Source organism: Hemiscyllium ocellatum, chromosome X (genome assembly GCF_020745735.1).
Source record: "Hemiscyllium ocellatum isolate sHemOce1 chromosome X, sHemOce1.pat.X.cur, whole genome shotgun sequence".
Classification (NCBI taxonomy): Eukaryota; Metazoa; Chordata; class Chondrichthyes; order Orectolobiformes; family Hemiscylliidae; genus Hemiscyllium; species Hemiscyllium ocellatum.
In genome coordinates, this window is record NC_083453.1 from 7146228 (window position 1) to 7159359 (window position 13132).

General features: G+C 44.7%; 1 protein-coding gene across 5 annotated transcripts in view; it reads right to left on the bottom strand.

Moving 5' to 3' along the window:
* Nucleotides 1–13132, bottom strand: part of LOC132805832 (SWI/SNF complex subunit SMARCC2-like) — a 157866-nt gene that overhangs the window by 27578 nt on the left and 117156 nt on the right. For 4 of the 5 annotated variants that reach the window (XM_060821126.1, XM_060821124.1, XM_060821128.1 and 1 more), the window contains 4 exons: nt 10788–10949; nt 9080–9141; nt 5491–5617; nt 5101–5267 (listed from right to left, as the gene is read on the bottom strand). In XM_060821126.1, coding sequence (XP_060677109.1) covers nt 5101–5267; nt 5491–5617; nt 9080–9141; nt 10788–10949 — 518 coding nt within the window. The remainder of the gene's footprint in view (nt 1–5100; nt 5268–5490; nt 5618–9079; nt 9142–10787; nt 10950–13132) is intronic. The other variant, XM_060821125.1, reaches the window with a different exon arrangement.

The following is a 13132-nucleotide window of genomic DNA, read 5'->3' on the forward strand; positions in this document are numbered from 1 at the left end:
CCAGAATGTTAAATCTGAGATAGATTAATTTAACAATTGACCACTGCTGTTTGTGGAAGACAGATCCAAACCTCTATTACAGCTTGTGTGTATAAGTGCTTCTGAACATCTCCCCTTAATGGCCTGGCTCTAATTCTTCAAATAATCCCCCTTGTTCTAGAATCCCTAACTAGTGGAAATAGTTTATTTTTAGCCACCATGTTTTTTCTGCTTTGTAAATTTGGCAGTGGGGTTATTTATATACAAAGAGCTAGGTTCTTGCTTTGAGGGGAAGGGATTAACTTCTGGACAGGTAAAGAGCCCAGAAGGAAAAGGTGAAAACCAATGTTTGTACTTGTAAATCTCTACAAGTCTTTTGTTGCTTAATTTAACATATGGATATCGTGTATGAAACATCCATGTCCCTCGCTGCTCCCTTGCTTAGTAATCTTTTTCCATCCCACAAGTCTCTGACAATTCTGGCCTCTGGTGCATCCCTGTTTTTAATAATTTCAGCAGTGGTGGTCATGCCTCGAGTTATTTCAGCATGAGCTGTGGAATCATTTGTGAAACATCTGTGCCTTTCCACCTCCCTCTCCTCTTTTAAGATACTTCTTAAAACCTACCATTTGGAAAAAACTTGTCGTCACTTGCCCCAATATCATCTTGTATGGCTCTGTATCAAATTTCATCTGACAATTCTCCACCCTACCATGTAAATTTTGATCCCAACATCTATAATGAGCAGTACCGTCTTAGAACCTCCATAATCAGCATCTGGGGTGGGGCTGCTATTGACCAGAAATTGAACCAGACTTGCTATATAAATAAAGTCATTACAAAAGCAGGACAGATGCTGGGATACCTGCAGTGAGTAACTCCCCTCCTGACTCCCTAAAGCCTGTTCATGATCACAAGGTACAAGTCCGGAGTGTGATAGAATACTCCTCACTTGCCTGGCACCCCATCCACCAACTGAAATCCCCATGAATGAAGCATAGTGGCAGCAGTGCATACCATCAACAAGAAACACTGTCGTGACTTGTCAAAGCTCTTTTGACAGTATCTTCTAAACTCACCATTTTTAACATAAAGGAGGATAAGGGCAGCTGACACATTGAAACACCATCTGAAAGTTCCCATCGAAGGCACACAGAATCCTGACTTTGAACTGCATCACTGTTGCTGGGACAAAGTCCTGGAACTTCCTTCCTAACAGCATTGTGGGTCTGCCTACCCCACAAGTACTGCACTGATTCAAGAACAGAGCTTCACCATCTTTTCAATGGGCAATAGGGATAATCATGGGGATTACAGACCAGTCAGTCTGTGGTGGGCAAATTATTGGAGAGGATTTTGAGAGACAGGATTTATGATTGCTTGGAAAACCATAGCTTGATTAGAGATAGTCAGCATGGTTTTGTGAGAGGCAGGTCATGACTCATAAACCTTATTAGATTAGATTACTTTAGATTAGATTAGATTACTTACAGTGTGGAAACAGGCACTTCGGCCCAACAAGTCCACACCGACCCGCCGAAGCGCAACCCACCCATACCCCTACATTTACCCCTTACCTAACACTACGGGCAATTTAGCATGGCCAATTCACCTGACCCGCACGTCTTTGGACTGTGGGAGGAAACCAGAGCACCTGGAGGAAACCCACGCAGACATGGGGAGAACGTGCAAACTCCACACAGTCAGTCGCCTGAGTCAGGAATTGAACCCGGGTCTCAGGCGCTGTGAGACAGCAGTGCTAACCACTGTGCCACCGTGCCGCCCCATTATTGAATTCTCTGAGCTGTGACAAAACATAATGATGAAGGTACAGCAGTGGATGTGGTACACATGGATTTTAGCAAGGCATTTGATGAGGTTTCCCATGGTAGGTGCATTCAGAAAGTAAGGAGGCATGGGATTCAGGGAAATCTGGCTGACTGGATACAGAATTGGCTGGTCCATAGATGACAAGGGTGGTGGTAGATGGAAAGTATGCAGCCTGGAGCTCAGTGACCAATGGTGTTTCGCAGCGATCGGCTTTTTGTGATTTTTATAAATGACTTGGATGAGGAAGTGGAAGGGTGGGTTGGTAAGTCTGCTGATAACACAAACGTTGGAGAAGTGGTGGATAGTGTGGAGGACTGTTGCAGGTTGCAATGGGACATTGACAGGATGCAGATCTGGGATGGTAAATAGCAGACGGAATTCAACCTGGGAAAGTGTGAAGTGATTCACTTTGGAAGGTTGAACTTCAATGCAGAATACGGGGTTAAAGACAGGATTTTTGATAGTGTGGAGGAACCGAGAGATCTTGGGGTCCATGTCCATAGATCCCTCAAAGTTGCCACCCAAATTGATACTGTTGTTAAGAAGTCATATGGAGTGTTGGCTTTCATTAGCAGGGCGATTGAGTTTAAGAGCCGCGAGGTTATGTTGCAGCTTTGTAGAGCCATGGTTAGACCACACTTGGAATACTGTGTTCAGTTCTGGTCGCCTCATTATAGGAAGGATGTGGAAGCTTTTGAGAGGGTGCAGAGGAGATTTACCAGGGTGCTGTCTGGTTTGGAGGGCATGCCTTATGAAGAAATGTTGAGGGAGCTAGGGCTTTTCACACTGGAGAGAAGAAAGATGAGAAGAAGGTGTACAAGATGATGAAAGGGCAGGATAGAGTGGATAGCCAGAGACTTTTTCCCAGGGCAGAAATGTCTATCATGAGGGGGCATAATTTTAAGGTGATTGGAGGAAGGTATGGGGAGATGTCAGAGGTAGGTTCTTTACAGAGAGAGTGGTGGGTGCGTGGAATGCACTGCCAGCAGTGATAGTAGAGTCAGATACATTAGGGACATTTAAGTGACTCTTGGATAGGCACATGGATGATAGTACAATGTAGGATATGTCGGTTAGTTTGATCTTAGAGTAGGATAAAAGGTCAGCACAACATTGAGGGCTGAAGGGCCTGTCCTAGACTGTACTGTTCTATGATCTTAATTAAGGATGTTGAGTTTGCCATTGACACTTATTCTGTGAATGAACTAAAAAAAAAGTTGAAAATAAAGATGCCCTCAATCTCACTCCTCATCAAACCATTGAGAGAGACTAATCTCTCAGTTAGTTCTGAAGAAGGGACACTGGACTCAAAATACTAACGTGGTTTTCTCTCCACAGTTTTGGCCATTTAGCTTGTCATGCCTCTTCAGACTCTTCCCTCCCCCCGAAACATATCACTTCATACTGCCGCCTGAGGCTGGAATCAAACCCGGCTCCCTGGCCTTGTGAGGCAGCAGTGCTAACCACTGAGCCACCGTGCCGCTCACAGGGGACTGGGTTCATGTTCCACTCCAGGGGTTGAGCACAAATATGAAGATTGACATTCCAGTGCCATACTGAAGTGCTTTGTTTCTGATGAGGCCTTTGGGTCAGATGTAAAAAATCTCATGGCACTATTTTGAAGATGATCAGCAAAGGTAAACTGTGCGCACTGAGGCCAATGTTTATCCCTCAAAACAAGATTGTCAAAACAGATTCTTTGTTCATTATCACATTGTTGTTTGTACATTGTCTGCCACATTTCCAACGTCACAAAACTGATCTTACTTCAAAAAAAACTTATGTAGAACATATAGAACATACAGAACAGTACAGTACAGAACAGGCCCTTCAGCCCACGATATTGCGCCGACCATTGATCCTCATGTGAGGTAAACCTAATGTACGAACTCTCAAATTTCTGTGACCATATGCATGTCCAGCAGTCTCTTAAATATCCCCAATGACCTCGCTTCCACAACTGTTGCTGGCAACGAATTCCATGCTCTCACAACCCTCTGTGTAAAGAACCCGCCTCTGACATCCCCTCAGTATTTTCTGCCAAACAGCTTAAAACTATGACCCCTTGTGTTAACGATTTCTGCCCTGGGAAAAAGTTTCTGGCTCTCAACTCACTCTATGCCTCTCATTATCTTGTACACCTCAATTAGGTCCCCTCTCTTCCTTCTTTTTTCCAATGAAAAAAGTCTGAGCTCAGTCAACCTCTCTTTGTAAGATAAGCCCTCCAGTCCAGGCAGCATCCTGGTAAACCCTCTGAACCCTCTCCAAAGCATCCACATCTTTCCTATAATAGGGCGACCAGAACTGGACACAGTATTCAAAATGCGGTCTAACCAAAGTTTTATAGAGCTGCAACAAGATCTCACGGCTCTTAAACTCAATCCCCCTGTTAACGAAAGCCAAAACACCATATGCTTTCTTAACAACCCTGTCCACTTGGGTGGCAATTTTAAGGGATCTATGTACCTGCACACCAAGATCCCGCTGTTCCTCCACACTGCCAAGAATCCTGCCTTTAATCCTGTACTCAACTTTCAAGTTCGACCTTCCAAAATGCATCACCTCGCATTTATCCAAGTTGAACTCCATCTGCCACCTCTCAGCCCATCTCTGCATCCTGTCAATGTCCCGCTGCAGCCTACAACAGTCCTCTATACTGTCAAAGACACCTCCAACCTTTGTGTCATCTCGCAAACTTGCTAACCCATCCTTCAATCTCCTCATCCAAGTCATTAATAAAAATTACAAAGAATAGAGGCCCAAGAACAGAGCCCTGTGGAACACCACTCACCACTGACATCCAGGCAGAATATTTTCCTTCAACTACCACTCGCTGTCCAGACAGCTAAAACTTCATAGACTGTAAGGTACTTTTGAGTTGACTGATATTCATGACAAGTGCTGTGTAAGTACAAATCTTCAGTTTTTTCCAGGACTGTGTTCTATTCTGGCACCATATAGGAACTACATAAATGCTTTCAAGTGGGTACGGAAAAGAAATCATTGCAGGGGTATGGGGAAAGAGCAGCAGAGTGGACTTAACTTGATTGGTCTTCAAAAGAGCCAGTGCAGACTATATATGCTCAAAGGATTCCTTCTGTACTGTACTATTTTATAGTTCAACTATGGAATCAGATTAATTTCGGTACAAACAGATCATCAAAACACAGATCTATTAGATAACTGCCAAGCTATGAGCCAGTGAGCAACAACACGAGGAACAGATTATGGTTTCAAAGCCTTATATAATTACTTAACCTTAATCTGCATTGGAACCATATGGACACTTACCTTTGCTTTAACTGCAGCTGCAGCTAATGCTGCTGCTGCTGCTGTCGACAGATTCCCTTCACCAATATCTCTCTCTAGTTTTGTTTTCTTATCTGTTTCTGACTCGCCATCCTTCTTTGCTCCATCCTCCGGGAATTCTTTATTTTCTTTCTCTCTTTCTATGTCTGCTGGAATTGACCACAAAAAGCAATGAATTACTGAACATTCTTTCGACATTTATCTGTAATCTTGTTGCAATTTTTTTGGTTTTAAGTTTCTCTTCATTCTCCCCCCGGAGTCTGCTCTGATTTTGTCTTGTTTATGAGACCCAGCATACAAAGGCCATGTGCATTCACATGCAACTCTCCTGCAAGATCTGTGCAGATTCGATGACAACGTTGTTGAACTTACCTACTTCTACCTCAGCCTTTTCATTTTCTTTCTCTGGTTCACATTCTTTTGTTTTATCTTCTTCCTTTTTCGAAGAGTCAGGCTGTTTCTCCTTACTTTCATCTTCCACTACTACTTCTTTGTTCTCCTAAACACAAAGCAGCAAAGTCAAAAGAAGGCACTAGGACAAGTGACAGACATTAAAATCTGGAATAAAAAGCTAGGCTAATGCCAATGATGTAACCAATGTCAATTGGTGTAAAAACCCATCTGGCTTCCCAATGTCCTTCAGGGAAGGGAAGGAAATTTGTCATCTTTATCTGGTGGGTTCTACATGCCACTCCAGACCTACAGTAATGCAGTGGACTCTTGACTATCCTCTGAACAATGAAGGATGGACAATAAATGCTGGCCAAGCCAGTGATGCCTTCATCCCATGAACAAATAAAAGGAAATGGCTTCAAAGTTACAATTTCTTAAAATGCAAATTCAAAATGAATTACAAAGTGAGAAACATAGTTCAGCTTGCATTCTCATTGTAAAAACAATCAAAGCATTTTGTTGCTCTGACAGGGGAGGGAAGAGATTGTATACAGTAGCAAATTTGTTGGATCACTTTTATTATTGCTCCCCATTTTCTCTACTCTATTCCCAGATGACCCGATTCCTGCACATTCAACGGGACAGAATATCTGAACATGGGCATCAGGACAAACCTCCCACACGTCACTTGACATCTGTAGTGGTTCTGTTCGCCGAGCTGGAAGTTTTTGTTGCAAACGTTTCGTCCCCTGGCTAGGAGACATCATCAGTGCTGTGGAGCCTCCTGCGAAGCGCTTCTTTGATGTTTCTTCCAGCATTTATATTGGTCTGTCCTTGCCGCTTCTGGGTGTCAGTTTCAGCTGTCCGCTGTAGTGGTTGGTATATTGGGTCCAGGTCGATGTGTCTGTTGATGGAATTTGTGGATGAATGCCATGCCTCTAGGAATTCCCTGGCTGTTCTCTGTCTGGCTTGCCCTATGATAGTAGTGTTTTCCCAGTCGAATTCATGTTGCTTGTTGTCTGAGTGTGTGGCTACTAGGGATAGCTGGTCGTGTCGTTTCGTGGCTAGTTGGTGTTCATGTATGCGGATTGTTAGCTGTCTTCCTGTTTGTCCTATATAGTGTTTTGTGCAGTCCTTGCATGGGATTTTATAAACTACATTAGTTTTGCTCATGTTGGGTATTGGTTCCTTTGTTCTAGTAAGTTGTTGTCTGAGCGTGGCTGTTGGTTTGTGTGCCGTTATGAGTCCTAGGGGTCGTAGTAGTCTGGCTGTCAGTTCTAAAACGCTCCTGATGTATGGTAGTGTGGCTAGTCCTTTTGGTTGTGGCATGTCCTCGTTCCGTGGTCTATCTCTTAGGCATCTGTTGATAAAGTTGCGCGGGTATCCGTTTTTGGCGAATACCTTGTATAGGTGTTCCTCTTCCTCTTTTCGCAGTTCTGGTGTACTGCAGTGTATTGTAGCTCTTTTGAATAGTGTCCTGATGCAGCTTCGTTTGTGTGTGTTGGGGTGGTTACTTTCATAGTTTAGGACTTGGTCTGTGTGTGTTGTTTTCCTGTGTACCCTTGTGGTGAAGGAAAACAACACACACAGACCAAGTCCTAAACTATGAAAGTAACCACCCCAACACACACAAACGAAGCTGCATCAGGACACTATTCAAAAGAGCTACAACAGGACATTATTCAAAAGAGCTACAACACACTGCTGTACACCAGAACTGCGAAAAGAGGAAGAGGAACACCTATACAAGGTATTCGCCAAAAACGGATACCCGCGCAACTTTATCAACAGATGCCTAAGAGATAGACCACTGAACGAGGACATGCCACAACCAAAAGGACTAGCCACACTACCATACATCAGGAGCATCTCAGAACTGACAGCCAGACTACTGCGACCCCTAGGACTCATAACAGCACACAAACCAACAGCCACGCTCAGCCAACAACTTACTAGAACAAAGGAGCCAATACCCAACATGAGCAAAACTAATGTAGTTTATAAAATACCATGCAAGGACTGCACAAAACACTATATAGGACAAACAGGAAGACAGCTAACAATCCGCATACATGAACACCAACTAGCCACGAAATGACACGACCAGCTATCCCTAGTAGCCACACACTCAGACAACAAGCAACATGAATTCGACTGGGAAAACACTACTATCATAGGGCAAGCCAGACAGAGAACAGCCAGGGAATTCCTAGAGGCATGGCATTCATCCACAAATTCCATCAACAGACACATCGACCTGGACCCAATATACCAACCACTACAGCGGACAGCTGAAACTGACACCCGGAAGCGGCAAGGACAGACCACTATAAATACCGGAAGAAACATCAAAGAAGCGCTTCGCAGGAGGGTCCAGAGCACTGATGATGTCTCCTAGCCAGGGGACGAAACGTTTGCAACAAAAACTTCCAGCTCGGCGAACAGAACCACTACAACAAGCACCCGAGCTACAAATCTTCGCACAAACTTTGAACACTTGACATCTGTGCACACTTTTTCTTGGACAGAGATTTTGAATGCAAGCACTGGCTGATTTCCCACATCCCAACCATGAACAGTGAAGTCAATTGCAGGCATCAACAGCTCAGCACTGACAAATGACTGAAGTCCTTTTTCAACTGCACCAAACAATGTTTCCTTCACTGAAACATCAGGAAAAGTTGTAGAAACCCTTCTGCACTGCTTCATTGTTAGAGTTTGTGGTGTTGGCCCTCTCTAGCACAAGGAAACATGACAACTAATGCAGTGCAGACAAATAAAGATGGCGGCTCTTTCTTTGAAGCACCTGTGAATTGAATGGGAAATACTTCAGGTCTGAGTCCAGGTCATACTGGCAAGTTCTCAGCAATAAACTAGCTGAGTGGACCTTACTAATTCGCATTCTTATCTGATGGCTGGTTGCTGCGAGAAATCAGCAACATAAAAGATTTGATTTCAGGTTGGGCAGTGACAACATTTATGCCACATGCAGCAAGAACATTTTGGTTTCCATTGGTTCTTAAATCTGTGTTCCTTCGGATCTGGTGGCAACATTTGAAGCAATATGTATAACAGATCTAATTTTGAGTAGTTACATATCCCAACTTGGTCAGTACAGAGAGATGGTGAAATTGGTGCAATGAGAGTCAATGCTAGGAGAGGGAGCAGGTTGTGGGAGTGGGAAAGCAAGGGGATGGAGATGGGACTGTGGGAGTGGGAGGGAGGGGGTGGTGGAAGGATCAGGTTGGGGGAAAGAAGAGGACGGGAGGGAGGAGGAATTTGGGAGGAAGGGACTTAGATGTCGTTGGGAAGGAAGGGGAGATGGGGGAAGGGTGGTAGTTGGAGTTTGTGGGGTGTTGAAGGGAGAGAGTTGGAGTTTGTGGAGAGGGAGAGTGTTGGGGGTTGTGGGGAGGGAGTAGGAGGAAGCTGTGGGTAATGGAAGTTAGGGGGTGGAGAAAAAGGAGCTTGTAGGAGGAAGTTGGAGGTCAGGAGGGAGGAGAAAGTCAGGACAAAAGGACTGAAATAGAGCACTTGCATGTATCAGAACAGGAACAACAAGCAGCTTTACCTTTGTTTCTTTTTTCTCTTCTGATGATTGGGTATCTGACTTCATTTCATCGCCAGCCTCCTCTGAGAAACAGGAAGGAAAACAACACTTTACATCTCCTTTTTCAGTTGCTATCCATTGGCTGTGCAAGATTGCTAGAAATTTCATCAACGTCACGCAAAAGTGATTAGCATATAATATTGACTGTTAATGGTGTTTTCAACTCTGAAAAGCTTTCACTGAACAGGGATGTAATTCTCAGTCAATCAAAATATTTCAGACAAAGTAACATATTTTACAATTTTCTGTTCATTGCTGTGAATAACTCCAGAGTCCACAAATGTGAGGTGATGCATTCAGGTAAGACTAATTCTAGAGCGACTTATACAATGAACGGAAGAGCTTTGGGAAAAGTTGATGGGCAGAGAGATCTGAGAGTTCAGGTCCATTGGACCCAGAAGGCTGCTGCACAGGTGGATAGTGTCAAGGCGGCATATAGTATGCTTGCCTTTATTGGATGGGGTATTGAGTATAAGAGCTGGCAAGTCATGTTAAAATTGTACAAGACATTGGTTTGGCCGCATTTAGAATACTGTGTACAGTTCTGGTCACCACATTACCAAAAGGATGTGGACGCTTTGGACAGGGTGCAGAGAAGGTTTATGAGGATGCTGCCTGGTAGGGAAGGTGCTAGCTATGAAGAGAGGTTGAGTAGGTTAGGTTTATTTTCATTAGAAAAAAGAAGATTGAGGGGGGACCTGATTGAGGTTTATAAAATCACGAAGGGTACAGACAAGGTAGACAGAGACAAGCTTTTTTCCCAGGGTGGAGGATTCAATAACGAGAGGTCATGCTTTCAAGGTGAGAGGTGGAAAGTTTAAGGGGGATACATGTGGCAAGTACTTCACACAGAGGGTGGTAGGTGTCTGGAATGTGCTGCCAACAGAGGTGGTTGAGGCAGGCACGGTAGATTCATCTAAGGTGTGTCTGGACAGATGCAAGTGTAGGTGGGGAGCAGTGGGATACAGATGCTTAGGAATTGGGCGACAGGTTTAGACAGTAGATTTAGATCTGGTCAGGCTTGGAGGGCCAAAGGGCCTGTTTCTGGGCTGTAAGTTTTCTTTGTTCTTTTACTGCTCTCAACATAGTGAGGAAGCAACTTGAGAAAGTACCAGCACTTTGCACTCTGCATGCAAACTCTCGACTCCATTTCAATTGGCTTGGGGGGAGGGTAGAAAGAGGAGAAGAGGTTAATGGAACCGAAGAAGGTGGTTGGGTGTGGTCAGGGAGAGTAAGGAGGAAATGATTGTGGAGGAAGTCAGTGCAGAAAAAGCAGAGGTCATGGGGAGGATGAGGTGAGGAGATTGGTAGGCAGGAGGGAAGAATGGGTGGTGATCATGGAGAAAGGAGGAAGTGGTTTAAATGGGGATAAGAAAGCTGGGGGAGGATGCTGGGTAGGAAGTGAGCAAGCTTTCTTTTCCATTCTCCAAACCTTTTCTCTGAAAATCTGAATATTTTGTGCCTGCCACAGAACATTTGGACTTAAATTTGTAAAATTACTTCAACGGGATCTTTCTTAAATGAATGACCAATTGCAATGACATGCAAGTGAAGAGGTTGTCAGATATGGCAGGTCTATTCTGGTACAGCTAATCAGGAAAGCCAACAGGTTCACTGTGACAGCTCCATTACCTTTGGCTCCCTGGCCCAATTCTTCACAAATACTCACCCAACCTCTCTGGCTCATCTGGGGTAGTTCCTGCAATTCCACTGCTTTCCAGTCCATATGTTGGATCTGCCTTCCCAGTGACTTTAGCAGCATCTTCTACTTTCTTTACATGAGCTTCTACCAGAGCTGAGGGGACCTCCTCCTTCATCTTCGAAAACTCCTCTGCAAAGCAAGCCCAAATAATTAGAATGGGAGAGGCATAATGTCCTGTACGGTTAGACATGAATTTCCTGTTTTCTATTTGGGTTACAAGCAGAGTCCTGTGAAGCAGAACAATGAAACTGCATATCGAATGGTTTCATTTACGATATGCCTTTTACACAGAAACATAGAAAATAGGAGTAGGCCTTTGATCCGCTCTATCATTCAATCCCTTGTTCCTGCTTTCACCTCATACCCTTTGAACTTTTTAAACCTGAGGGTGATATTCAACTCCTTTTTGAAACATTCAATGCTTTGCCCTCTATGCCAGAAAATTCCATAGGCTCACCACTCTCTGGGTGAAGAAATTTCTCCTTATCTCAGTCTCCTTATCTCCGTCCTGAATTACCTACCCCATATCCTTAGACATTGACTGCTCCCCCCTACCACCTTTTTATTCTACAGTCATCTTTTAATTGCGAAAAATGCTTGAATGCTTCTTGCTTGATCAAAAAAGCTAATTCATTCTCATGTTCAGGATTTGCTTCCAATATGCAGGTGACAGAATCTCAGTTGGCTGAGTATTTCTCAGGAATCGCAATATAGCCTTCATGTTACCAGATGAATGATGCAGAGACATGGACTTAAATCAAAACATGGCAGCTGGTGCAACTTAAATTCAAGTAATTAGCAAAGCTGGAATAAAAATCCCTCTCTCATAACAGTGATCATAAAATAACTGGATTGTCAGAAAAACAGATTTAGTTCACTAACATCTTTTTGGGGAGAGAACCTACTATCTCACGTGATTTCAGATACATAGCAATGTGGTTGACTCTTCATTGCCCTCTGAATTTGGATTGTTGTCTCAAAGTGCAGTATGACTTAATTTTCCAGGATGCATTAATACTAATCAGTCAACTATACTGATGCGTTTTGTTAAGATTGTTGCAATTTGTGCTTCAATTTTTCAAACTAATTTGAAAGAAAGCAAGGAAAATGAATACGATGTTGGATAGCTACTGTCTTCTAAACACACACTATTGCCTAACCAGGATCCTCCCACTCCTTATGGCCCTTTCGTGATATAACATTTGCTCATAATTGAAGTACATCTGGAAGGATTCAGAGCTCTCTGAACTCTCAGAGACCTCAGCCCCACTTGAAAAAGACCATCTCCCTATTTGTAAAGCATTCAGATCTACATAAAAATGTCAACTAATTGTAGTCCCCTCTAGGGCAAGTATGTTATTATCCAGCACAGACTGTAATATAGGATTTCTCATGGGGATGACCTGTGTCCCAGAAGCACCAAGAAAAATTTGCAATTTCTTTAAAATGTCTGAACTCAGTTGAGGTGCAACCAATATCTGATGCTGCATAGTTCAATGTATAGCAACAAATGTACTGATCATCAGTCGCCATGCGTCTGTGCTGGGACTACTCACCGACTGCTATGAGTCCGTGCCAGGTCTACTCTTCGACCGCTATGAGCCTGCGCCAGGCCTACTCGCCGACTGCTATGAGTCTGCGCCGTATCTACTCTTTGGCCGCCACAAGTCTGCGCTGGGCCTATTCTCCGACTGCCAGGTGTCCGCTCAGAGCCTTCTCTGCAAATGCCAGGAGTCTGTGCTGGGCGTATACTCTGACTGCCACAAGTCGGCGCTGGGCCTACTCTCTGACCACCAGGAATCTGTGCTGGGCCTATTCTCCGACTGCCAGGGGTCTGCGCAGTGCGTTCTCTGCGAACGTCACGAGTCTGTGCTGGGCCTACTCTTTGGCCGCCACAAGTTTGCGCTGGGCCTACTCTCTGACCACCAGGCATCTGCGCAGTGCCTTCTCTGTGAACACCAGGAGTCTGCGCTGGGCCTACTCTCCAACCGCCAGGGGTCTGTGCTGGGCTGACTCTCCGACTGCCACAAGCCTGCGTGGGGCCTACTCTCCGACCGCGAGGGGTCTGCTCTGGGCATACTCTCTGACCGCCACGAGTGTGCGCTGGGCCTACTCGCCGACTGCCACGGGTCTGCGCTGGGCCTATCTCCGACCAGCAGGAATCCGCGCTGGGCCTACCTTCCGGCTGCCAGGGGTCTGCGCTGGACCCATTCTCTGACCATCATGGGTCTGCGCTGGGCCTACTCTCTGACCGCCACGAGTCTGCGCTGGGCCTATTCTCCAACTGGCAGGAGTCTGCGCTGGGCCTGATC